General features: G+C 47.3%; 1 protein-coding gene across 1 annotated transcript in view; it reads left to right on the forward strand.

The window, feature by feature from the left end:
• Positions 1-27,118, forward strand: part of LOC146757983 (serine/threonine-protein kinase 24-like) — a 65,965-nt gene that overhangs the window by 13,969 nt on the left and 24,878 nt on the right. The window contains exons 2-5 of the mRNA XM_085518629.1: positions 18,924-18,980; positions 20,989-21,097; positions 21,208-21,365; positions 25,723-25,912. Of these exons, the coding sequence (XP_085374755.1) occupies positions 18,924-18,980; positions 20,989-21,097; positions 21,208-21,365; positions 25,723-25,912 (514 nt within the window). The remainder of the gene's footprint in view (positions 1-18,923; positions 18,981-20,988; positions 21,098-21,207; positions 21,366-25,722; positions 25,913-27,118) is intronic.

Here is a 27,118-nt window from a genome sequence, read left to right on the forward strand (position 1 = left end):
TCAGCTCCTGCCCCATAGATCTGACCCACATCAGCCCCACAGAAGCTCCTGCCCCATAGATCTGATCCACATGTGCCCCACAGCAGCTCCTGCCTCATATATCTGACCCACATCTGCCCCACAGCAGCTCCTGCCCCATAGATCTGACCCAAATCATCCCCACAGCAGCTCCTGCCCCATATATCTGACCCACATCTGCCCCACAGCAGCTCCTGCCCCATAGATCAGACCCACATCTGCCCCACAGCAGCTACTGCCCATAGATCTGACCCACATCTGCCCCACAGCAGCTCCTGCCCCAAGATCTGATCCACATGTGCCCCACATCAGCTCCTGCCCCATAGATCTGACCCACATCAGCCCCACAGAAGCTCCTGCCCCATAGATCTGATCCACATGTGCCCCACAGCAGCTCCTGCCTCATATATCTGAACCACAGCAGGCAAACATCAGCTCCTGCCCCATAGATCTAGCCCACATTGTCCCACAGCATCTCCTACCATATAGTTCTGATCCACATCATCTCCACAGTAGCTCATGCCCCATAGATCTGACGCCAATCAACCTCACAGCAGCTCCAGCCCAATTGATCTGAACCACATCAGCCCAACAGCAGCTCCTGACCCATAGATCTGACCCACATATGCCCCAGAGCAGCTCCTGCCCCATAGATCTAACCCACATGTGCCCCACACAGCTCCTGCCACATAGCTCTGACGCCAATCAGCCTCACAGCAGCTCCTGCCCCATAGATCTGAACCACATCTTCATCAGAGCATCTCCTGCCCCATAGATCTGACCCCCTTGTGCCCCACAACAGCTCCTACCCCAGATATCTGATACACATGTGCCCCACAGCAGCTCCTGCCTCATATATCTGAACCTCAGCAGGCAAACATCAGCTCCTGCCCCATAGATCTAGCCCACATTGTCCCACAGCAGCTCCTGCCCCATAGATCTGACCCACATCTGCCCCACAGCAGCTCCTGCCCCATAGATCTGACGCACCTCAGCCCCAGAGCAGCTGCTGCCCCATAGATTTGATCCACAGCAGCTCCCGCCCAATTGATCAAACCCCCATCAGCCCCACAGCATCTCCTGCCCCATAGATCTGACCCACAAGTGCCCCACAGCAGTTCCACCCCCATAGATCTGACACACATGTGCCCCACAGAAGCTCCTGCCCAACAGATCAGAAGCACTTCAGCCCCACAGCACCTCCTGCCCCATAGATCTGACCCCCATCAGCCCCACAGCACCTCGTTCCTCATAGATCTGACCCACATCTGCCCCACAGCAGCTACTCCCCATAGATCTGACCCACATCACCCCAACAGCTACTCCTGCCCGTTAAATCTGACGCACTTCTGCCCCACAGCAGCGCCTGCCCCATAGATCTGACCCATATCTACCCCACAGCAGCTTCTGCCCCATAGATCTGACCCACCTCTACCCCACAGCAGATCCTTCCCAATAGATCTGACCCACATCTGCCTCACAGCAGCTCCTGCCCTATGGATCTTACCGCAATCAGCCCCACAGCAGCTCCTGACCCATATACCTGACCCAAATCTGCCCCATAGCAGCTCCTACCCCATAGATCTGAGCCACATCTACCCCACAGCAGCTCCTGCCCCATAGATCTGACCCACATCTACCCCACAGCAGTGCCTCCCCCTTGGATCTGACCCACATGTGCCCCAGAGCAGCTCCTGTCCCATAGATCAGCCCCACATCATCTCCTGCCCCATAGATCTGACCCCAATCAGCCCTACAGCAGGTCCTGCCCCATAGATCTGACCCACATCAGCTCCACAGCAGCTCCTGCCCCATAGATCTGAACCACATGTGCCCCACAGCAGCTCCTGCCCCATAGATCTGACCCACATTGTCCCACATCATCTCCTACCACATAGTTCTGACCCACATCATCTCCACAGCAGCTCCTGCCCCATAGATCTGACCCAAATCTGCCCCACAGCAGCTCCTGTTCCATAGATCTGATCCACATCCGCCCCACTACATCTCCTGCCCCATAGATATGAACCATACCTGCCCCACAGCAGCTCCTGCCCCATAGATCTGACCCACATATACCGCAGAGCAGCTCCTGCCCCATAGATCTGACCCACATGTGCACCACAGCAGCTCCTGTCCCATAGATCTGATGCCAATCAGCCCCACAGCAGATCCTGCCCCATAGATCTGACCCACATCAGCTCCACAGCAGCTCCTGACCCATTGATCTGACCTACATCTGCCCCACAGCAGCTCCAGGCCCATAGATCTTACCCACATGTGCCCCACAACAGCTACTGCCCCATAGATCTGATACACATGTGCCCCATAGCAGCTCCTGCCCCATAGATCTGACCCACATCAGCCCCGCAGCAGCTCCTGCCCCATATATCTGACCCACATCAGCTCCTGCCCCATAGATCTTACCCCAATTAGCCCCACAGCAGCACCTGCCTTATAGACCTGACCCACATGTTCCCCACAGCAGCTCCTGCTCCATAGATCTGACCCACATCAGCCCAACAGAAGCTGCTACCCCATAGATCTGACCCCAATCAGCCCCACAGCAGCTCCTGCCCAATAGATAAGAACCCCCTCTGCCCCACATAGGTCCTGCCCCATTGATCTGACCCACCTCTACCCCACAGCAGCTCCTGCCCTATAGATCTTACCGCAATCATTCCCAGATCAGATCCTGTCCCATATATCTCACCCACATCTGCCCCATAGCAGCTCCTGCCTCATATATCTTAGCCACATCATCCCCAAAGCTGCTTCTGTACCATCGATCTGACCCACATCTACCCCACAGCAGCTCCTGACCCATAGATCCGACCCACATGCGCCCCACAGCAACTCCTGCCCCATAGATCTGACCCACAGCAGCTTCTGCCCCATAGATCAGACCCACATCTGCCCACAGCAGCTCCTGCCCTATGGATCTTACCGCAATCATCCCCACTGCAGCTCCTGCCCCATAGATCTGACCCACATCTGCCCCATAGCAGCTCCTGCCCCATAGATCTGAGCCACATCATCCACACAGCAGTTCCTGCCCCATAGATCTGACCCACATCTACCCCACAGCAGCGCGTGCCACATAGATCTGACCCATATCCGCCACACAGCAGCTCCTGCCCCATAGATCTGACCCACATATGCCGCAGAGCAGCTCCTGCCCCATAGATCTGACGCCAATCAGCCTCACAGCAGCTCCTGCCCCATAGATCTGACCTACATCTGCCCCACTGCAGCTCCTGCCCCATAGATCTGACCCACATGTGCACCACAACAGCTCCTGCCCCATAAATCTGATACACATGTGCCCCACAGCAGATCCTGTTCCATAGATCTGACCAACATCAGCCCCAAAGAAGCTCCTCCTCCGTAGATCTGACCCACAGGAGCTCCTGCCCCATAGATCTTACCCCAATTAGCCCCACAGCAGCAACTGCCCCATAGACGTTACCCACATGTGACCCACAGCAGCTCCTGCCCCATACATATGACCCACATTGTCCCACATCATCTCCTACCACATAGTTCTGACCCACATCATCTCCACAGCTGCTCCTGCTCCATAGATCTGACCCATATCATCCCCACAGCATCTCCTGCCCCATAGATCTGATGCACATCTGCCCCACAGTAGCTCCTGCCCCATAGATCTGACAGGTCTCCCTGGCCATTACACACATGCAAAACACGTATGGCGTGTAGTATTCTATAAAAGTGCATGTTTGTCTCTGATAGATGGACGTGATGATCTTAGTGGTGATTTAACACGTCATGGACTTTGAGTGTCCTCTGTTTTCATGCACGTCAAGTTCTTTTGTGATTAGTAATTTCTGTCTTTTGTCGCATCCATTTCATTTGTCAAAAGAGTTATTAATCCCATCGGTTCTTCCAGTGGTTATCTTTGATGTCTATGGGACCGTAGCCCAGCTGCGGTCCCAGCGCTCCAGCTGTGACCTCCTCAGGGCTGAGCAGAGGGCGGGATAACCGCCCTTCACCCACGGGTGGCACCTGGCCTCACGCAGCCCAGGACAGCGTTCGGCAAGGCAGCCCGGGTGGGTTCCTTGCAGGTTCAGCCTGGTGTCCAGCAGGACTGGTGGTTCTGCTCCAGCTGGCTGACCCCAGCTGTAGCACGGCCTGTGGATGTTGGTCCCCAGGAGCAGAGATTTGCCATTGCCCTCTCTGAAGCCCGTGGGGTTCGTGTCTGGAATGCAACAGTGGCAGCAGTTGCACGGCAGTAGGAAAAAGGGGAGAGAGCGTCAAGGATGGGGAAGCGTCAACAGCTGTGCTGTTATCAATACCAACACTCAATACCAACACTTTGTTTTTCAGTTGTTTTCAATGTTAATTTATTGTTTGCAGTCTTTCTGTTTTCTATTTGAGGTTGAATTGGACGGTGATGACAAGGGTCCGTTGGGGCCAGTGTGTGTCCCAGGTGCTGCCTGGCCCCAGCCTCCTCAGCTGCCCCATGGGCTCTTCTATTGCTGCCGGCGGGGTGGCCTCTTCTTTGATGGTGCTGAGGCCTGTGAGTCGCCGGCCTTCCTCTTCGGGGCTCGCCGGGTCCCCTCAGGTGGGCTGGTGCCGGAGGGCCCTGCCACAGGCTCTCCTGGCTCCTCCTGAGGCGCTGCCTGCTCTGTGGTGACAGTTGCAGGGTTGCCGTGTGGGCGGCTGGGATGCCCACGAACCTCTTGTGTTGCCCTGCCCAGCATTTCGTCCCTGTTGGAGCTGGCAGGGCTGCTGGAGGGTGCTGAGCCAGGGACAGGTGGCTCCTCTGGTGTGGCAGCTCTGGGCTCTGCTGCTGTGGCCTCCTGTGCCCCAGGAGCAGGGGGGATGTTGAGGCCCAGGAAGCGGCCTGCCACCCGGCTGCACCTCCGCACCGCAAAGGCGATGAAGTGCCTCACAAAGGTCACCGTGTGGCCGTGCAGGTCAGGATCCAGCATTTCTATCAGGATCCCCTCTGCCAAGCCTACGAGGGGCAGGGCCCAGATGACACTGTCAAGCAGGATATTTGCCTGTGGCCCCTCGGTGCCCAGGATGCGGTGCAGGTTCTGGCGCAGCCAGGACCGCAGGGGCCACAGCAGGGCCGGGTGCTCCCTGAAGAGGGAAGCCCAGGTGGCAGGGGAGAGGCCGCCCAGAGGATGAGGATGCGTGGGCACTGCAGGCCATGGCCGGGCTGCGTGGTGGAGTGCGGGTCTCCGTGTAGCAACGGACGCCTGTGCAGCTGGTCTGACCTCCACCTCCTTGTAGTTGTCGTCCGCTTGCACGGAGTGAATGATGGTCTTCACGTCCCGTTTGCACAGCGGACACTGGGGCCTGGTGCTTGTCCACCGCTGGATGCAGCGGAAGCAGAACTGGTGGCAGCAAGGCATGGCGTATGCTGCGCTGTCCCAGTTCTCCAGGCACACGGGGCAGCGGGTCTCAAACTCTGCCTCCATCCTTCCACCAGTTGCGGTGGGCCAGTGGGAGCGGGAGATGGTAACGTGCTCCCCAGCACTAACGCTGCAGCAGCAGCAGCAGGTGACACGCTGGAAGAGGACAAGAGACATTAGTCAGACTCCGGCCTGGGAAGGGTCCCTCAAGTTGTGCCCCCCCCGCTGCCAGTCTCTGTGCCGCCGCACACGCTTTTTTCTCTAGGATGTCCCGTCTGCCTGCTTCCGGCAGGCTCGGGGAAAGAACAAATGGCTCTGAGAAGGCCGCTGGGAGCTGTGCTAACAGCACCCAGAGCACTTTCCAGCACCAAAGCTCGCCCTGTCCACACTCCAGTCCTCGCACGCACGCTCGGTCGGAGGCCAGGCACGAACTGCTGGGCTGAGCTGCTGCGCCCGCATCAAAGCCGGCGTGGCCTATGGGGTCACAATCCGTTGCCTGGTGATGTCTCCAACCATGGCTTGGCCAAGCTGCTGGGGGTCACCTTCGCTTGACCTTCGCTTGGGTACATCACTGCCCGTCTCACAGCGATGCCGCAGTCCACTGCTGGCTCATCACAGTGAGCCGTCCTCACCCGCAGCACGTGCTCCAGCCCCAGCTCAAGTTTCTGGGCTTTTCCCAGTGCCGCTGCCCTCTCCCTTCCCCACATCTCATGTGCTTGGCATGGGTGTTTCCTACCAGAGTGGGGCCTCAGCCATGTGATCCCATGATCCCCCTCAGGTCTCCCTGGCCATTACACACATGCAAAACACGTATGGCGTGTAGTATTCAATAAAAGTTCGTGTTTGTCTCTGATAGATGGACGTGATGATCTTAGTGGTGATTTAACACGCCATGGACTTTGAGTGTCCTCTGTTTTCACGCACGTCAAGTTCTTTTGTGATTAGTAATTTCTGTCTTTTGTCGCATCCATTTCATTTGTCAAAAGAGTTATTAATCCCATCGGTTCTTCCAGTGGTTATCTTTGATGTCTATGGCGCTCCTTGTGTCATTAGCCCTGTTCTCTCATGAAATTCTTTCATTCCTACGAGCCAACTTCTAATGTTTTGCATGCCATCTGACACTCCAGTTCTTCAGGCATTGTTGCCTGTAGGTAATATGAGAAGTAGTGGTTGTTGGTTGTTGAATTGTTTCATTTTTTAATGAATTCTGATGGCAAACAAGCAGCGTTCCCTTTGATGAGACTGTACACCAGGCTGCGACAACTTGTGTTGTGATGTGAGGTGGAATTAGATGGAAGAACACTAGCAGGGGGAAGATTGAGTGAGGGACTGAGTGAGCGTTGGAGCTCAGTATGCTTCATAGGGAGCATGGGAATGATGGTGGAGTTCTTTATTCCGTAGTGAGGCTGGAGAACTTTCTGTTCACCAGATGTGCAGTAAACCAAGGGTACGTACTACCGTGTTTAAGAACCAGCTGTGTTGTCTTAGGAACGTGGTGTGAATAGGCACGGAAAGATTTTTGTCTGGTTTTGTCTTCTGTAGAGACATTTCAAATGCCTGCAAAGAAGGAAGTGTATAGGTCCCTACTTAAGAGCGGTTGTACAGGGATGGGCTGCGGATCTGGAGTGGTAGCAGCGAATGGTCCACTCGTAATGGGAAGAAGCGTGTTGTTATCCCCTGTGCTGGGTAGCCCAGCTGCGGTCCCAGCGCTCCAGCTGTGACCTCCTCAGGGCTGAGCAGAGGGCGGGATAACCGCCCTTCACCCACGGGTGGCACCTGGCCTCACGCAGCCCAGGACAGCGTTCGGCAAGGCAGCCCGGGTGGGTTCCTTGCAGGTTCAGCCTGGTGTCCAGCAGGACTGGTGGTTCTGCTCCAGCTGGCTGACCCCAGCTGTAGCACGGCCTGTGGATGTTGGTCCCCAGGAGCAGAGATTTGCCATTGCCCTCTCTGAAGCCCGTGGGGTTCGTGTCTGGAATGCAACAGTGGCAGCAGTTGCACGGCAGTAGGAAAAAGGGGAGAGAGCGTCAAGGATGGGGAAGCGTCAACAGCTGTGCTGTTATCAATACCAACACTCAATACCAACACTTTGTTTTTCAGTTGTTTTCAATGTTAATTTATTGTTTGCAGTCTTTCTGTTTTCTATTTGAGGTTGAATTGGACGGTGATGACAAGGGTCCGTTGGGGCCAGTGTGTGTCCCAGGTGCTGCCTGGCCCCAGCCTCCTCAGCTGCCCCATGGGCTCTTCTATTGCTGCCGGCGGGGTGGCCTCTTCTTTGATGGTGCTGAGGCCTGTGAGTCGCCGGCCTTCCTCTTCGGGGCTCGCCGGGTCCCCTCAGGTGGGCTGGTGCCGGAGGGCCCTGCCACAGGCTCTCCTGGCTCCTCCTGAGGCGCTGCCTGCTCTGTGGTGACAGTTGCAGGGTTGCCGTGTGGGCGGCTGGGATGCCCACGAACCTCTTGTGTTGCCCTGCCCAGCATTTCGTCCCTGTTGGAGCTGGCAGGGCTGCTGGAGGGTGCTGAGCCAGGGACAGGTGGCTCCTCTGGTGTGGCAGCTCTGGGCTCTGCTGCTGTGGCCTCCTGTGCCCCAGGAGCAGGGGGGATGTTGAGGCCCAGGAAGCGGCCTGCCACCCGGCTGCACCTCCGCACCGCAAAGGCGATGAAGTGCCTCACAAAGGTCACCGTGTGGCCGTGCAGGTCAGGATCCAGCATTTCTATCAGGATCCCCTCTGCCAAGCCTACGAGGGGCAGGGCCCAGATGACACTGTCAAGCAGGATATTTGCCTGTGGCCCCTCGGTGCCCAGGATGCGGTGCAGGTTCTGGCGCAGCCAGGACCGCAGGGGCCACAGCAGGGCCGGGTGCTCCCTGAAGAGGGAAGCCCAGGTGGCAGGGGAGAGGCCGCCCAGAGGATGAGGATGCGTGGGCACTGCAGGCCATGGCCGGGCTGCGTGGTGGAGTGCGGGTCTCCGTGTAGCAACGGACGCCTGTGCAGCTGGTCTGACCTCCACCTCCTTGTAGTTGTCGTCCGCTTGCACGGAGTGAATGATGGTCTTCACGTCCCGTTTGCACAGCGGACACTGGGGCCTGGTGCTTGTCCACCGCTGGATGCAGCGGAAGCAGAACTGGTGGCAGCAAGGCATGGCGTATGCTGCGCTGTCCCAGTTCTCCAGGCACACGGGGCAGCGGGTCTCAAACTCTGCCTCCATCCTTCCACCAGTTGCGGTGGGCCAGTGGGAGCGGGAGATGGTAACGTGCTCCCCAGCACTAACGCTGCAGCAGCAGCAGCAGGTGACACGCTGGAAGAGGACAAGAGACATTAGTCAGACTCCGGCCTGGGAAGGGTCCCTCAAGTTGTGCCCCCCCCGCTGCCAGTCTCTGTGCCGCCGCACACGCTTTTTTCTCTAGGATGTCCCGTCTGCCTGCTTCCGGCAGGCTCGGGGAAAGAACAAATGGCTCTGAGAAGGCCGCTGGGAGCTGTGCTAACAGCACCCAGAGCACTTTCCAGCACCAAAGCTCGCCCTGTCCACACTCCAGTCCTCGCACGCACGCTCGGTCGGAGGCCAGGCACGAACTGCTGGGCTGAGCTGCTGCGCCCGCATCAAAGCCGGCGTGGCCTATGGGGTCACAATCCGTTGCCTGGTGATGTCTCCAACCATGGCTTGGCCAAGCTGCTGGGGGTCACCTTCGCTTGACCTTCGCTTGGGTACATCACTGCCCGTCTCACAGCGATGCCGCAGTCCACTGCTGGCTCATCACAGTGAGCCGTCCTCACCCGCAGCACGTGCTCCAGCCCCAGCTCAAGTTTCTGGGCTTTTCCCAGTGCCGCTGCCCTCTCCCTTCCCCACATCTCATGTGCTTGGCATGGGTGTTTCCTACCAGAGTGGGGCCTCAGCCATGTGATCCCATGATCCCCCTCAGGTCTCCCTGGCCATTACACACATGCAAAACACGTATGGCGTGTAGTATTCAATAAAAGTTCGTGTTTGTCTCTGATAGATGGACGTGATGATCTTAGTGGTGATTTAACACGCCATGGACTTTGAGTGTCCTCTGTTTTCACGCACGTCAAGTTCTTTTGTGATTAGTAATTTCTGTCTTTTGTCGCATCCATTTCATTTGTCAAAAGAGTTATTAATCCCATCGGTTCTTCCAGTGGTTATCTTTGATGTCTATGGCGCTCCTTGTGTCATTAGCCCTGTTCTCTCATGAAATTCTTTCATTCCTACGAGCCAACTTCTAATGTTTTGCATGCCATCTGACACTCCAGTTCTTCAGGCATTGTTGCCTGTAGGTAATATGAGAAGTAGTGGTTGTTGGTTGTTGAATTGTTTCATTTTTTAATGAATTCTGATGGCAAACAAGCAGCGTTCCCTTTGATGAGACTGTACACCAGGCTGCGACAACTTGTGTTGTGATGTGAGGTGGAATTAGATGGAAGAACACTAGCAGGGGGAAGATTGAGTGAGGGACTGAGTGAGCGTTGGAGCTCAGTATGCTTCATAGGGAGCATGGGAATGATGGTGGAGTTCTTTATTCCGTAGTGAGGCTGGAGAACTTTCTGTTCACCAGATGTGCAGTAAACCAAGGGTACGTACTACCGTGTTTAAGAACCAGCTGTGTTGTCTTAGGAACGTGGTGTGAATAGGCACGGAAAGATTTTTGTCTGGTTTTGTCTTCTGTAGAGACATTTCAAATGCCTGCAAAGAAGGAAGTGTATAGGTCCCTACTTAAGAGCGGTTGTACAGGGATGGGCTGCGGATCTGGAGTGGTAGCAGCGAATGGTCCACTCGTAATGGGAAGAAGCGTGTTGTTATCCCCTGTGCTGGGTAGCCCAGCTGCGGTCCCAGCGCTCCAGCTGTGACCTCCTCAGGGCTGAGCAGAGGGCGGGATAACCGCCCTTCACCCACGGGTGGCACCTGGCCTCACGCAGCCCAGGACAGCGTTCGGCAAGGCAGCCCGGGTGGGTTCCTTGCAGGTTCAGCCTGGTGTCCAGCAGGACTGGTGGTTCTGCTCCAGCTGGCTGACCCCAGCTGTAGCACGGCCTGTGGATGTTGGTCCCCAGGAGCAGAGATTTGCCATTGCCCTCTCTGAAGCCCGTGGGGTTCGTGTCTGGAATGCAACAGTGGCAGCAGTTGCACGGCAGTAGGAAAAAGGGGAGAGAGCGTCAAGGATGGGGAAGCGTCAACAGCTGTGCTGTTATCAATACCAACACTCAATACCAACACTTTGTTTTTCAGTTGTTTTCAATGTTAATTTATTGTTTGCAGTCTTTCTGTTTTCTATTTGAGGTTGAATTGGACGGTGATGACAAGGGTCCGTTGGGGCCAGTGTGTGTCCCAGGTGCTGCCTGGCCCCAGCCTCCTCAGCTGCCCCATGGGCTCTTCTATTGCTGCCGGCGGGGTGGCCTCTTCTTTGATGGTGCTGAGGCCTGTGAGTCGCCGGCCTTCCTCTTCGGGGCTCGCCGGGTCCCCTCAGGTGGGCTGGTGCCGGAGGGCCCTGCCACAGGCTCTCCTGGCTCCTCCTGAGGCGCTGCCTGCTCTGTGGTGACAGTTGCAGGGTTGCCGTGTGGGCGGCTGGGATGCCCACGAACCTCTTGTGTTGCCCTGCCCAGCATTTCGTCCCTGTTGGAGCTGGCAGGGCTGCTGGAGGGTGCTGAGCCAGGGACAGGTGGCTCCTCTGGTGTGGCAGCTCTGGGCTCTGCTGCTGTGGCCTCCTGTGCCCCAGGAGCAGGGGGGATGTTGAGGCCCAGGAAGCGGCCTGCCACCCGGCTGCACCTCCGCACCGCAAAGGCGATGAAGTGCCTCACAAAGGTCACCGTGTGGCCGTGCAGGTCAGGATCCAGCATTTCTATCAGGATCCCCTCTGCCAAGCCTACGAGGGGCAGGGCCCAGATGACACTGTCAAGCAGGATATTTGCCTGTGGCCCCTCGGTGCCCAGGATGCGGTGCAGGTTCTGGCGCAGCCAGGACCGCAGGGGCCACAGCAGGGCCGGGTGCTCCCTGAAGAGGGAAGCCCAGGTGGCAGGGGAGAGGCCGCCCAGAGGATGAGGATGCGTGGGCACTGCAGGCCATGGCCGGGCTGCGTGGTGGAGTGCGGGTCTCCGTGTAGCAACGGACGCCTGTGCAGCTGGTCTGACCTCCACCTCCTTGTAGTTGTCGTCCGCTTGCACGGAGTGAATGATGGTCTTCACGTCCCGTTTGCACAGCGGACACTGGGGCCTGGTGCTTGTCCACCGCTGGATGCAGCGGAAGCAGAACTGGTGGCAGCAAGGCATGGCGTATGCTGCGCTGTCCCAGTTCTCCAGGCACACGGGGCAGCGGGTCTCAAACTCTGCCTCCATCCTTCCACCAGTTGCGGTGGGCCAGTGGGAGCGGGAGATGGTAACGTGCTCCCCAGCACTAACGCTGCAGCAGCAGCAGCAGGTGACACGCTGGAAGAGGACAAGAGACATTAGTCAGACTCCGGCCTGGGAAGGGTCCCTCAAGTTGTGCCCCCCCCGCTGCCAGTCTCTGTGCCGCCTACCTGTGCTGCTGCACACGCTTTTTTCTCTAGGATGTCCCGTCTGCCTGCTTCCGGCGGGCTCGGGGAAAGAACAAATGGCTCTGAGAAGGCCGCTGGGAGCTGTGCTAACAGCACCCAGAGCACTTTCCAGCACCAAAGCTCGCCCTGTCCACACTCCAGTCCTCGCACGCACGCTCGGTCGGAGGCCAGGCACGAACTGCTGGGCTGAGCTGCTGCGCCCGCATCAAAGCAGGCGTGGCCTATGGGGTCACAATCCGTTGCCTGGTGATGTCTCCAACCATGGCTTGGCCAAGCTGCTGGGGGTCACCTTCGCTTGACCTTCGCTTGGGTACATCACTGCCCGTCTCACAGCGATGCCGCAGTCCACTGCTGGCTCATCACAGTGAGCCGTCCTCACCCGCAGCACGTGCTCCAGCCCCAGCTCAAGTTTCTGGGCTTTTCCCAGTGCCGCTGCCCTCTCCCTTCCCCACATCTCATGTGCTTGGCATGGGTGTTTCCTACCAGAGTGGGGCCTCAGCCATGTGATCCCATGATCCCCCTCAGGTCTCCCTGGCCATTACACACATGCAAAACACGTATGGCGTGTAGTATTCAATAAAAGTGCATGTTTGTCTCTGATAGATGGACGTGATGATCTTAGTGGTGATTTAACACGTCATGGACTTTGAGTGTCCTCTGTTTTCACGCACGTAATGTTCTTTTGTGATCAGTACTTTCTGTCTTTTGTCGCATCCATTTCATTTGTCAAAAGAATTATTAATCCCTCTGAGCAATCTAAATGATGCATGGATATGCTATTTGAATTTTTTGGGTGCAATCATTATATTCCTTGTAGAAGGACCATGTATTGAAAAATTTAACTTGAAAGCCGTTTTTGCAATTTCGTACTGTTAATATACACTGTACCAAGTTCTGATTAGATTTAAATGGAACCAATAGTATATGTGGATATTATTTATGAATACTTTAGATATCACATCAATTGACGCTGTGAAGTAGAGCTCATGTATTTGTTGCCCAAGGCATGCATTTGCTGGGTAGTGTTAATATCCATCTTGTACTCCTGAAGAGCTCACTGTTTACAAATGGCACCTGTTCTACTGCTCTTCTGATGGTCTAGAAATGGAATTCAGCTAACTGTAAAGACTGCAAGTACTGCAGTGTTGCAAGGATCGAGTTGCAATGCTTTAATGTAGTAGGTGCCTTCTCTCTGACAGCCTTAAAGTATTTTCTTGTATGTATGTGTCATCTTCTTTCCTTTGAGTTTAAGCTCTAGGGTACAATGTTTTGGAGGTCTTGATGCTCTTTGATACAGATTTGAGAGGGTTTTTGACATTTATTGTTTCTGAAATGGTTTGATCTTGTCTTAGAGAGTCGAATGCCACAAATAGGTAAATACTATCTCCTGTTGCTGAATCAGTGCAACATTTATGGCATCCTGCTGGTTTTTTATTTGTTTTTTAATTTCCTGATTGATCTATACATTATTGCTGCATATGAGCTCGCAGATGAGTTAACAGGTGATGAGAACTCTAATGCCGGGCAGGGCATGACTGCTCTTCATCTTGTGTAACAAAACAGGGGCTGCTACTGTGACCTGATATTTAAAGGATATGTTGAGTGAATAAAAAGATGCCTGAAGTTGAACCCAATAATTTTGAGGAAATAGAATGCATTTTTTTGGTTAATCATCTCTTCCTCTTTTTATGGAGGGTATTGGTTTGCCAGATATTTTCAGATTCATTTCAGATAAATGATTTTGTGCTTCTGTCATTTGGTGGGTTGATCGCACAGTTTGTTTTGGGGCAGTGCCTTTGCTGAGGGATGGTGAGAGAAAGCACCTCTGGTACTATGTGTTCGTGCCACCTGGTGGCTTTGCTGGGCAGCCTGGGCTTCAGATACACAGTTAAAAACACAGGTGTAAAGTGTCTGTAAAATCCTCTACATTCCAGTACTGTAGTTTTTTTCAACTAACCCAGTGAGAGTTAAACTTTTAGTATATGCAGATCGACTTAAGCTGGTTCTTATCTTTGTTAGCAGTTTTTAGCTTGTGGTTCTTTTGATCTGATATCAATGACATAAGTTAGAGCATTTGTAAATACAGATTCTGAGTGGAATGCACAGATGGTTTGTCTCCAGAACAAAACAAGCCTTCAGTAAAAGGATTTTGTAGGTATTTATAGATAACTATTATCCTGTTGCTACTTACATCACAATGCACTTTGATCACAATATCATGCCACTCCATTTTGCAGGCTTGTGGCTAGAATCTAGATTCTGGTGGTGTTAGTTGACAGCCAGATGAATGTGAGCCAGCAGTGTGCCTGGTAGCCTAGAAGGCCCGGCTTGTATCAGAAATAGTGTTGCCAGCAGGACCAGGGAGGTGATAATCTCTCAGTACTTGGCACTGGTGAAGCTGTGACTTGAGTACTGTGTTCATTTTTGGGCCCCCTCACTACAAGAAAGACCCTGGCACATGTTCATAGAATGGTAATGAGGCTGGTGCGGGGTCTGGAGCATAAGTCTTGTGAGGAGCAGCTGAGGAAGCTGGGGGTATTTAGTCCAGCGAAGAGGAGGCTTGGGGGGAGACCTCATTGCTCTCTACAACTTCCTGAAGGGGGGTTGTGGTGAGGTGAGGTTCAACCTCTTTTTGTGTGTAACTAGTGACAGGACAAGAGGGAGTGGCTTAGAGTTGTGCCAGGAGAGGTTCTATTGGATGTTCGGAGAAACAACTTCTCAAAAATAGTCATTAGGTATTGGAAAGGTTTGCCCAGGGTGATGGTGGAATCACCATCCCTGCAGACGTCCAAGAAACGTGTAGATGTGGCTCTGAGGGACACAGTGGGCATGCTGGGAGTGGGTTGATGGTTGAACTAGATGACCTTCAGTGGTCTTTTCCAACCTTAAGTCACAGAATCATAGAACCATAGAGTCATTCGTTCTTCTAAGAACCAGCTACACTCTGAAATGCTATACAGGTTGGTTGGTCCTTCTGATCCTTCTCATTTATGGCTCTGTATTATCTTATCCTCAGTGATCCTGCCGTCCTTCAAGAAAGGTGCTTTAGATATACTTCTGTTATACTTCAGCTTGATTGCTTTAAGTGTATCTCTCAATACCACAGTCCAAGGAAATGTGTGTGTACATTCTTCCGGCTAGATAAATAAATAAAAACACAAAGCATCTCTGAAGCTCAGACTCACTGTGTTTATTAAATGTTTTATTAACTTCATAATGACTCACAAAGAAACATTTTAATTTTGATTGTGTGTTTCTGTCTATGCTCTGATTTCTGTTAAAATCAGCTTTTGGATATGTAGAGGGAGAATTTTTTCGGTGAATAACTGTGTGTTTAGGGCAGGAATGGATGATCCTTGATTTCACATGGTAGATGTTCTTTACCTGCTCTGTACTCATTTTACAAATCATTTCATGCTGTAACAGTAAACAAATGGTGAATTCTTCATCAGATACGTCTGCTACTGTAAGGTCTTTGTCTGATTTCAAAGTTAAAGTCAGAAGTCAAACTAAAAGAAGAAAAAACTAGTTTGATAAGGACGTATAGAAATTCTGCCTTTCTGTAACACAGCTTTGTTGGAAGTAACCACGGGAGACAAGTCTCATGCTATCATGGTCAACAAGTCTCGTTTATTAGGTGTTACAGCATCTCATTTATACAATCAGTAATAAGTTCATGCATATTGCAAAAGTTAAGCTCAGGAGTGGTGAATTAGATATTACTTCATCTGATCTTTGTGGTTAGTCTTATAGATACTTTTTCTTTGCAGCTCTGTCTACACCTTGCTACACATCTTGCTTTTCCCTCAGGCCGTCCTTGCCTCTAGATACATATTTCGTCTTTAGCTACATACCCTGTCTTTTCACATACTGATTTCTTCTCAACTGCCTAGCCCGTGATTGGCCCTAGAATAGACCGTCTTTGTCTTTAATCACGTTCATTCTTTTACAATTTAACTAGTGGAATCTCTTCATGTCCTTTCTCATGAAGCCATTCTGCATAAACACTCTCCACACAGCTTCTTCTATATTCCAAAGCTGTTCTGTTCCTCAGTTTCATGGCATGAGAGGAAAACCTCTTTTGCTAGTGTGAAAAAGGAAATGTACCATGTGCCTTCATTAGTGTGTTCATCTAGAAAAACAGTAATCCTGAATTTGAGTTGCTGACTCACTGTGGCTCCACTGTACCTGGGGATCTAATGAATGCTTTGTTGGGACTGAGACTTAAAATAAGAAAATTAGTCTTCAGATCTTAAAATTGAACAGTTAGTGTTCTTAGTCTGAGTGTATAAGTATAGTTTCTTTTTGAAAATGAAGTGATTTTGTGTAATACGTAATTATTAATCTAGGCTATGGAAGAAAATGTAGTGGTGTTGGTGTTTTGCAAAAGGAAAAATAGGGAATATGTACTAAACAGTGAAAGAGGTACATGCAAAAAAGATAATTTCTGCAGCTTTAAAAAGGAAAGTGACGGTAGGATAAGGAATGTGGAGTATGAAAGAGATACTGTGAAAGGAGGGGCCAAGAGGAGGGAGATGTTTTGCTCTAGTTGTGTCAAAGTGAATGGACAGTGGTGCTCAACTTGGGGGTTGCCATTGGTGCATTAGCATAAAATGAGTGTATTCAGGTTACATATATACATGCAATACATATATACATGCAATAAACATGCATTTAGCAATTGATTAAAATTGTTTCACCAAAAGTGTTTTTTCATTTTGTATTTTCTTTGTTAAGCGATGTGTGTAGATTAAAGATTTTCAGCTGGGCTGAGTCAAAAGGGATAGTAAGATTCATTGCAACAGTTTTATCTATTTGATGGAGACTTGAAAAATAGACTGATTTTTGTAATTTATGGTTGTATAACTTTATGTCACGTGACTGTGTAACTGCATAGTTCAAATTATATTCATTTTTTAAGAAGTATTTTATCCTACTTCTAGATTTCTGACTTGCAGCTTAAGTAACTTCTGAGACTGGAGAGCTTACTGTCCAGTTTTGTGGACAGTTAAGAGAAATTGGCATATCGTAATGAGAGCTGTTACTTCTCTTAATCCACAGCATAACTGAGACAGTAGAAAAAAGTGTTGCAGGCTCATAACATTCAAATATTCAAAGCATTTCACACTGCTTTAGAAAGCAAGTTTTCAGATGGAAACATATGTGTATATAATATACATCATTTTATATATATAATAACTTTGGGCTTAGGAAGATTTCTGAAGGTAAAGTACTGGAAGACACCTCTCAGGTTCATGCTTGTCTGGAGCTGTCAGAACATGGAGTATTTAAGGCAAAATCTGAAAAACTTCTAGTAGCAGAATACGTATGTCAGAACTGTTAAGGGACTCTTTCAAAGTGGACAGTAATTGTCTGCATATCTGTGGTATCTGCAGAAAGTAAGCATTATCAAAATGTTTTATGTAGATAAGATAAACTGTATCTTAAAGTTACTTTTTTCCCCTAAAAAAATGAGTTCCTGTTCTTTTAAAGTATTTTTAGCAAGATTGTATGCTAGTCAAAAAGTATTAGTTGACTCCTGAAGAGCAAGTATCTGGATTGAGTTGGATCTGTGTTAAAGATAGTAGATGATGTTGGAACTCCAGCATCTTGCCTAATAATGGTACAATATGTGACAGTGGAGAGAAGCAGTGAGAGCTGTGTGCCTTTATCGACAGAAGATGCATTACTGTAAGCTGGATGAAACGAATGCTTTTCTTATTGTACCTGGGAATAAGGCACTGCAAACAGTGAGAAGTGACTGGGTCTGGTGTCTTTTACTGTGTATATGTTGCATTAAGCATTCCCAGGTATTAAACTTCTCCTTCAGAATATAGATTTCTTTTTTAAATTTGTTTTCATTTACTGTCTAAAACTGTAGTGGTAAACTGTAGTAATAATCTCAAATAATTATGTTGCATCTTACTAGATTGCTTCATCTTTCTTAAATGTAGTTGTTCAAAGTTCTATACGTATATTAGATGAAGGGACACTACTGAAGAAAACTTGCCTGTATTCTTTCTTAGGTCAGAGATAGTAAAGTTAAGAATTACCTTCCAAAAAATGAAGTAATGTAGGGATGTGCAGAACGAGTCTTACATGAAATTCAACCTAGGCAGCACTATCAAAGAAAATGATAGTGGTGTTTGTATGAATAAAGATAGTTAATAAAATCAAGACATTTTATATTAAGGAAAGGAAATATAATTAATTTTGAATCTGAATGTCTGTAATGAGAATTTTTAAACATAGGCGTTCATTCTGCTCCATTTGAGCGTCCCATGCCTTTTTTTCTTGTCTCAGCAACTACTTTGCTAACTGTACTAAGGAGGGTGATAAGAACAGCAACTGGGTGGGCAGCTCTTGGGAGTTAATAGTTTACTCAGAGCTTTGGAATAATTGTGCAGTCTTGGTTCCAATCTTTCATTTCCCAGTTCTGAGGTTTTGAACGCTGGATTAGATGCTCAAGCTGTTCCTGTATGCTTCCAGCATAAAAGCAAGAGTTGTTCTGCTATATCACTCCTTGGCAGGAAGTGGCAGAGAAATTTCTTCTTACTTTGATTCAATCTGTATTCGAGTAGTATTAGTAGCAGACGAGAGAGGTAACACGAAAAGAACTTGAGTTTGACACTGAAAAGCATGCATCAGTTACTTAGAAGTTAATTAACTTAAACCGTCCATGCTCTTACCTACAGGTAAATATGAATTAGCCTTCCTCTTGATGATTTAGATTAACAGGATGAAGAATATTAATGTTTTTATTATTTTAGCACACACAGTTCTGTCAACAGCTTGTGGTACACTAAGTTAATTCCAAATCAGATAGGACGAAAAATGTTACCATTTCTTAAAGAATAACAAGTGTTTTAGAGAATCAGCTGAATGTTATTGGTGTTTTAAAACTTTAGATTCTTTTGCAAGAAGAATAGAATGATTCTCATTTTGACTTCCTGGTAATTGATTTTTTTGTTGTTTTCTGTTTTGCAGGATACAAAGTTATGGATAATAATGGAATATCTGGGTGGAGGTTCTGCCCTCGATCTAGTGAGTAAATAATATATGATTTTTTTTTACCTTACCAACATAATTATTTTCTTCAGTTCTAGCTCTCGAAGCTGTAGTGTATCATTTGCCTCTCATACTGTTCATTGTAGTAATAACAGAAAGTTAATGGTCTTAGAACTATAAGATTATAACTTTTTAAATTGGAAAGCAGTGTGACCAGATGCCTTAAATAAAATCTTTTAGTTTGGATGTTTCAGTAAAGAAGAAAAAGAATTTGTCAATCTCAGGAAAACATTATTTTCCATGTGACAAAATGGATTATTTCTAGAGATGGAAGTAAACTAAGAAACAGCATTGTAATCATGACCTAAACATCTTAGAATGCTGATCTTCAGTTACGTAGGGAATGTAAGAGGCTGAAAAGACTATTTTCTGTCTAGGTCAGGCTGCCCAGGGCCCCATCCAACCTGGCCTTGGATGTCTCCAAGGATGGGACATCCACAACTTCTTTGGGCAGTGAGGTCTGCCTGGAGACCTATCCAGGCTGAGCAAGAGCAGCTCATGGTGGCGTTTTTCAAAGTCACACCTCACAAGAGGAAGTGCATGTTATGCAACTATGCATACATTGGTTTTCAATTTTGATAGGTTTGTGGCAAGAGGACAAACACTAATATTCTCAGTCCAAGTCTGTTTTCACAACTTCCTGCCCACTTGGAATTACCTCTTCTGTCAGATGTTCGCTTACCACTTTTAGATGTTCTGTATCATGTTGCCAACTCTTGAACTTGCATTTACAGCTTAGCAGAAGCAAAGCCTTGAGAATGTCTTAGTGAGCCCCGGGGAGTGGCAAAATATATGCTTGTTTGTTGCTCTCATAAGAACAAAACCTTTCTCCGTAGATGTTAGGTTTGCTGAGGTAATATCAGTGCTGAGATGAATAATTTATGAGGATAAAGTTTTCAAAGCTAAAGGAAAACAAAAAAGATGGAAAGTAAGGCTACGAATACAACAAATATATTGTCAGCATCACATGGAATCTTAGCTCTTTTCCTGCCTACTAGCTGAGGTTTGTACTAGTATTTTTTGTATTAATCTTTTCTGAAATGCTTTTCAGTGTCTGCTGTTGTTCGATAGACCGTAATACTGGAGTAGAAGCATAGGATATCCTTAGTTGGAAGGAGCCCATAAGGATCACGGAGTGTAACTCCCGACTTCACACAGACTACCCAAAATGAAAACCCTCCATCTGAGGGTGTTGTCTAAACTCTTCTTGAACTCTGGCAGCCTGTTCCATGCCCCATGCTATTCCCTTGGGCCTTGTCGCTGTCACAGAGAGCAGAGCTCAGCTGAGCTTCCCGCTCCCCATTTTGATTATATGCAGAGTCAGAGTTTCAGTTTTGTTCTCTCCAAATGCCCCTACTAGTTAAGAAGCATTTTTAGGTCGTGACCTTTCCAGTGATTTGCAGATCTATACCTTCAGTTTTGTATGAAAAAAGAACTTATAAAATATGCAGTGCTTTGTCAGCATAGTGATTTGAATTGTGTTTTGGACAGCTTCACAGAATCAGATTTGACATATAGTGACGTGATATTTGGATTGATGTGGCATCTTCAGTGCCTTTTTTTCCCTCTCAGGCTTATGAGATTTGGGTCCATATAAGGCCTGTGGACTTGTACATCTAACTTAAATGTGATCATAAGAAAGAACTTACAGTGTAAATGGTTTCCAAACCACATATATCTATGACATGACCACAACAAAGAAATAACTTTTAACTGTGTCTCCATGGAGCCTTTAAAAGCATTTTAGAGAAGTATTTCTTTTTTGGTCATAAGACAACTTAGTTTAGAACTGTAGTGGGTTTATTTTTTTTCTGTTGTTTGCAGATAATCTTTTTGTGTCTCATGTTAGGAAGTTAGCAAACGGAAAGTTTTAAGGTATGCCAGAATGAGTGATTTCTTTTGTACTCGGTTCTATTTCTGGTCTCTTCATTTCTCCTTTCATAAATGCATACACACACACATAAGCATTTCTTTTGTCTCCTAGTTAGAACCTGGCTCACTTGACGAAACCCAGATTGCCACAATACTGAGGGAGATACTCAAAGGTCTTGATTACCTACATTCAGAAAAGAAAATCCACAGAGATATTAAAGGTAAATTGTTTTTGTTTTCTAATAGTGTTTGGAGAGCTCATGAAGAGTAAACAAAGACCCTTGCAGGACTGAATCTCTTAATTTCAACTGTTTCCTCTTCTTCACTCTAGCGGCTAATGTATTGTTATCTGAACAAGGAGAAGTAAAACTAGCGGATTTTGGAGTAGCAGGACAACTAACAGATACACAAATAAAGAGGAATACCTTTGTGGGAACACCATTTTGGATGGCACCAGAAGTAATAAAGCAATCTGCTTATGATTCAAAGGTGAGAGTCATATTTTGGTTTTGCTGATCAGTGTAATAAAGATTAAGGTTTTTGATAGGGCATTTTTATCATTCCTCTTAATATTATGGGCAGTTGGTGGATTTCCTGAGCATGGCCTGCCCTGTGTTATCAACATAATGTATGCAAGGACTGATATTCCAGTATATTGATTTCCATTGTCAACACTTTCAGATATTAACATAATAGTTACATCTCATCTGTATCCAGATGTGTTTCGAAATTAAACATTCTAGTAAACAAATTTCAGAATCAAAGACAGAGACTTAAGAGGAATTTCCTCATGTGAAACATCAAAATATTTTTGGTTAGAACAATGGTTGTGTTTTTTTTAGGGATATGATTTAACAGAGGGTTGTTAGAGTTAGGGTACTATGGTTAAGCTGTGGTTGGACTTGATGATCTTTGAGGTCTTTTCCAACCTGGGTAATTCTATGGTTCTATGATTCTGTGATTTGTCTTCTCATTGCTTCATTTCAGTTAACATTCGTAAAACTTACAAAACTACTTTAACATAGCGTTATTATTTATTTTTTAGAAAGCATGCTATGCAAATGTATCTGTGCAGTATCTTTATCTTTTGCTGTAGAGAAACTGAAAAAGTTAGGTACAATTCCTGTATTTTTGAAAATACTGTTTTAATTCGGGATTTAACAAATGCATACAATTTATGTATTTTGCTGTTAAAATTTGTGAATCTTGACAATTCAACTTGCAATTTATGTTCCCAATATTGTAGTTTCAAGGTAAGGTGGGGCTTTTGGACTGCATTACCCAGGGAGGTGGTGGAGTCACCGACCCTGGGGGTGTTCAAGGAATGACTGGATGTTGTGTTGAGGGACATGGTTTAGTGGGAGCTATTGGTAGTAGGTGAACTGTTGCACTGGATGATCTTTTAGGTCTTTTCCAACCTTGGTGATTCTATGATTGTATGATTCTATATTCTGATAAGCCATGTGTTTCTCACACTGGATTTGTTCATTCTGTTTTTACTCTGTTCGGTCCCATTTTCAAACTGTTGTATTATTTTTATCTCAGACATATATTACTGATTATATTTACAAGGCATTCTAATACTTATGTTTAGTAGCAGAAGATAATAGTTTTGAGCTTCAGCACATTCTATTCAGGAAATAATTCACACCTGTATATTTGAGAACATAATATTTCCAGTTGTGTTCTGTAAGTTAGCTGTAATATTGGCATTTGAACATGTTAAGTAGCTAGACTGAGGACAGTACTTGATGGCAGAAAATTAAACTTCATTTTTCATTTTCTCTTATAGTTTACATTGAAGGCCCAAGTAATCCATAGGTATAATAAAAATGTGGCTGCTAAGGGAAATCAGCCATGGGAAAAGAAGTGAAAAGTCAAACCATGACTGTAATAGTTCTGTTAAAATTACGACCTGCTTCATTATTTTGTTTCCTGTTTTATATTTATCTTTCCCCATATTGCGTATTTCATTTTCTCCAAGTCATTTGCTCTTTGATTCAATGTCCACATAAGATCCTTCCTTCCTACCTAATTTCTCTTCTTTTGTAAATTCTTATTTCTTCGTGGTTTTTATGCCTTTCTCCATCTGAAAGTCATCTTCTTTTATTTGCTTTAGTTTTCCCATTACTAGTTCTCTGCCCTTTATACTATCTTATTTCTAATAGAAGAATTAAATATTTAATTTTTAGTTGTTTTTTTTTTTTTTCTTGCACTAAACCCATTTCTTTCAACTACAGGAGTTTCAAAGTTAGACTATACTCATTAGAACAAGGAAGGGAAGTTCTTTATGTCAGCACTGCAATGAACAAATTACCGACTCCCATTTGAACTTGGAAGAGTAATTTTTGTTCAGGATTTAAAGCTGTCAAAATCTTAACGTGGGGTAAACGTAATGATGTAAGGTTGTTTGAATGATGCCTGTTGGGATGATGAATCCAAAGAAGACCAGTTGACATTGACCCATTTGCAGAGGTCATGTGCACCCATTGTGCCTGAAGTTTGCTTAGGTGGATGCACATGAAGTCAGTACTTGCATCTGTTTTGATATCCTTTCTCAGGATACAATTCAGCTCCAGAGGGAATTTGTTTGAATATTTTTGGTGCTTCCCATAGGAAGCTGCAGCTTCAGAGAACTATTGTGTAGCCAAGGTTTGTTGGACTTCATTGTTCGTTTTCAGTGGAGAAACATCACCTTAAGTAGAAGGCAGTAGGTACCTAAGGGACAAGAAAGAAAGAATTATGCACATATGTACACACACACATATGAACTTGATTTTTTATAAATATATGCATGTATATACATGCTACCCCTCTGACTGAAAGTCTGACAGAAGAAAGTTATCAGTTTTTATGAGTTTAACACATTTCTTTTGAGAAACTGGGATTTCGAATAAGGTGGAAATAATACTCAGTTGCTAACATGAGGAATTCTCTTTTCAGGCAACATTTTTCTTCTGCAACCAAGAAAAGATTTCCTTTTAGAGGAAAGTTGTTCACTATTAGACTCAGGTTTGAGGAGAACTTAGCTGATAAATGCTGTTATTAAGAAAAATGGAACTTGGAGCTTATTTACATATCTAATTCTGTGTTCAATTTGAGATTTTTTATTATTTATGAAATATATGAATAATGTATATATGCAGCCCTAGATGGTTCCTCTTCACTCACTACAATGCAGGCAAGCCATAAGGTTGGATACCCATGAGTTAGAGGGGACCTGCTCTGATAGAGAAGCAGCAGTTTAGTGATCTTGGAAGTCTTTTCCAAAATTAACAATTCTGTGATTGTGTGAATGGTGTTGATGGGTGGACTAGATGACTTTGGAGATCTTTTCCAGCCTTACCGATTCTTTGATTCGGTGAGTGGTCATGTTGCAGATGGGCTGATGGTTGGATTAGATGATTGTAGAGATCTTTTCTAATCTTAATGATTCTCTGTGACAGTACTGATAAATGAAGACTTTATCTAGCACCTGGAAATAAACCTGTTCATGGCTCAGCAATGTTCCAAATGCACTGTTTGGAAATCAAGTCAGGCAGTTCACACCAGAATTGTACCTGAGGATAAGACTGTTCTGCTTTTGCTTCAGAAGAAACAGGAAAATCAAAATGTGAATATTTTTGAATGATACCTTATCATTGGTTGGATTGGTTTCTATGTCTGTTTTGTTTATAAAATCATGGAATCCTTAGAATTGGAAGTGACTTTTAAAGATCGTCTAGTTCAACTCCCCTGCAATGAACAGGGACATGCAAAGCTGAATCAGGCTGATCAGGGCTTGATCCAGCATCGCCTTGAACATCTCCAGGGACAGAGCATTAACCTGTGACACACATCTATAGACAGACTTTCCAGTGCCTCACCTCCCTCACTGTATTCAGCAGAACATTAAGTATTATGATGCATTACTTCAGGCAAATTTCACAATAGGATTTGGATGTAGGAAGTCTATGTTTCCTGGAACAAGTAGACTGTTTTGACAACGAAAACCCGAAAAAAAAAACCAACATGTAAATAATCCTTCCTAAAAAATCAGTATGTGTATGGTCCCATCCAGTAACAATGTGAATCCAACTCATCACTGACATTAAATTCTTGGAGTCTTACCACTGGTCTCAGCTGTGTGATTTAATTTACCTCTCTAACATGACAGTGAGCCTTTGGATTTGCATTGTCTATGTGCATGACTTAGAGAAGTTTCATTTAGATGAGACCATCTTGGCTCTCAGGAGCTTCACCAGGTAGATCAGGTAGAAAAGCACTTCCCATGTTTCAGAAACTTGGACCAAGTACTTGGATTCTGTATTTAACTGGTTGAAATCTTGAGCTGAAAAAAGTTGAGTAATACTCTTCTAGACCATGTTTCCCTAGTCCATGAATAAGAATGATAAATAAGATGACGTTAAGCTCCAGAAAGAAATACATTCTAATCTATTCTGTATCTTAAATTTGTACTAGTTGATTCTTATTGAAGAAAAATCTGTGTTTTGACATCTTGTATTCAGTATCTTTTACTACCTCATACTTGAATAGTAAACTTCAGTATGCTTAAGTGCTGGTTTGTAGCAACTTCAGTACTGTATTTAAAAAGATTTGTGTTTCAGAATCAGTAGTAAGTGATTTAAGTTTGTAAGCTCTAATAGTCAGAACTGCTTTATGCTACAGCATAAAAGCAACTGATGAGCTCCGTGCCATTTGCTTTATGTGGTTAACCACATAATCAGACCACGCTTACAAAAACAATTTAATGAAGTGATTTACAATATAGATTTTAAATTTGACTTTGACATCAATATTGCTTCCTCTTTCTCTGACCCAATCTTAACAGCATTGTTTCTTACAGGCAGATATCTGGTCATTAGGCACAACAGCCATAGAATTTGCAGAAGGGGAGCCACCTCATTCAGAATTACATCCAATGAAAGTTTTGTTCCTCATTCCTAAAAACAATCCACCGATGCTGGAAGGAAACTTCAGTAAATCCCTCAAAGAGTTTGTTGAAGCCTGCTTGAACAAGGACCCTCTTCCTTTTGGTGCCGCACAGCCCAGCACGGCCGGAGCCGCACCACACGATCCGGGCCGGGGACGGCTCAGGCTCTGCCTCCAGGATTCTGGGGCCGGCCGGGTGACTCCGCAGCACAGCGAGACCGTGGAGCCGCCCGGGAGCCTAAGGGGTAAGATCTATAGGGCAGGAGCTGCTGTGGGGCACATGTGGGTCAGATCTATGGGGCAGGAGCTGCTGTGGGGCATACGTGGGTCAGATCTATGGGGCTGGTGCTCCTGTGGGGCTGATTGGGGTAAGATCTATGGGGCAGGAGCTGCTGTGGGTCAGATCTACAGGGCAGGAGCTGCTGTGGTGCTGATGTGGGTCAGATCTATGGGGCAGGAGCTGCTGTGGGGCACATGTGCATGAAATCTATGGGGCAGGAGCTGCTGTGGAGCTGATGTTGGTCGGATCTATGGGGCAGGAGCCGCTGTGGGGCTGATTGGCATCAGATCTATGGGGCAGGAGCTGCTGTGGGGCATATGTGTGTCAGATCTATGGGGCAGGAGCTGCTGTGTTGTACATGTGGGTCAGATCTATGGGGCAGGAGCTGCTGTGGGGCAGATATTGTTCACATCTATTGGGCAGGAGCTGCTGTGGCTCAGATCTATGGCGCAGGAGATGCAGTGGGGCAGATGTGGGCCAGATCTATGGGGCAGGAGCTGCTGTGGGGCATATGTGTGTCAGATCTATGGGGCAGGAGCTGCTGTGGGGCACATGTGGGTCAGATCTATGGGGCAGGAGCTGCAGTGGGGCAGATGTGGGTCAGATCTATGGGGCAGGAGCTGCTGTGGGGTATATGTGTGTCAGATCTATGGGGCAGGAGCTGCTGTGTTGTACATGTGGGTCAGATCTATGGGGCAGGAGCTGCTGTGGGGCAGATATTGTTCACATCTATGGGGCAGGAGCTGCTGTGGCTCAGATCTATGGCGCAGGAGATGCAGTGGGGCAGATGTGGGTCAGATCTATGGGGCAGGAGCTGCTGTGAGGATGATGTGGGTCAGATCTACGGAACAGGTGCTGCTGTGGGGCAGATGTGGTTCAGATCTATAGGGCAAGAGCAGCTGTGGGGCTGATTGGGGTAAGATCTATAGGGCAGGAGCTGCTGTGGGGCACGTGTATGTCAGATCTATGGGGCAGGAGCTGTTGTGGGGCAAATGTGGGTCAGATCTATGGGCAGGAGCTGCTATGGAGC

Source organism: Coturnix japonica, chromosome 17 (genome assembly GCF_054131305.1).
Source record: "Coturnix japonica strain WE chromosome 17, WE-NBRP24, whole genome shotgun sequence".
NCBI classification, from domain to species: domain Eukaryota; kingdom Metazoa; phylum Chordata; class Aves; order Galliformes; family Phasianidae; genus Coturnix; species Coturnix japonica.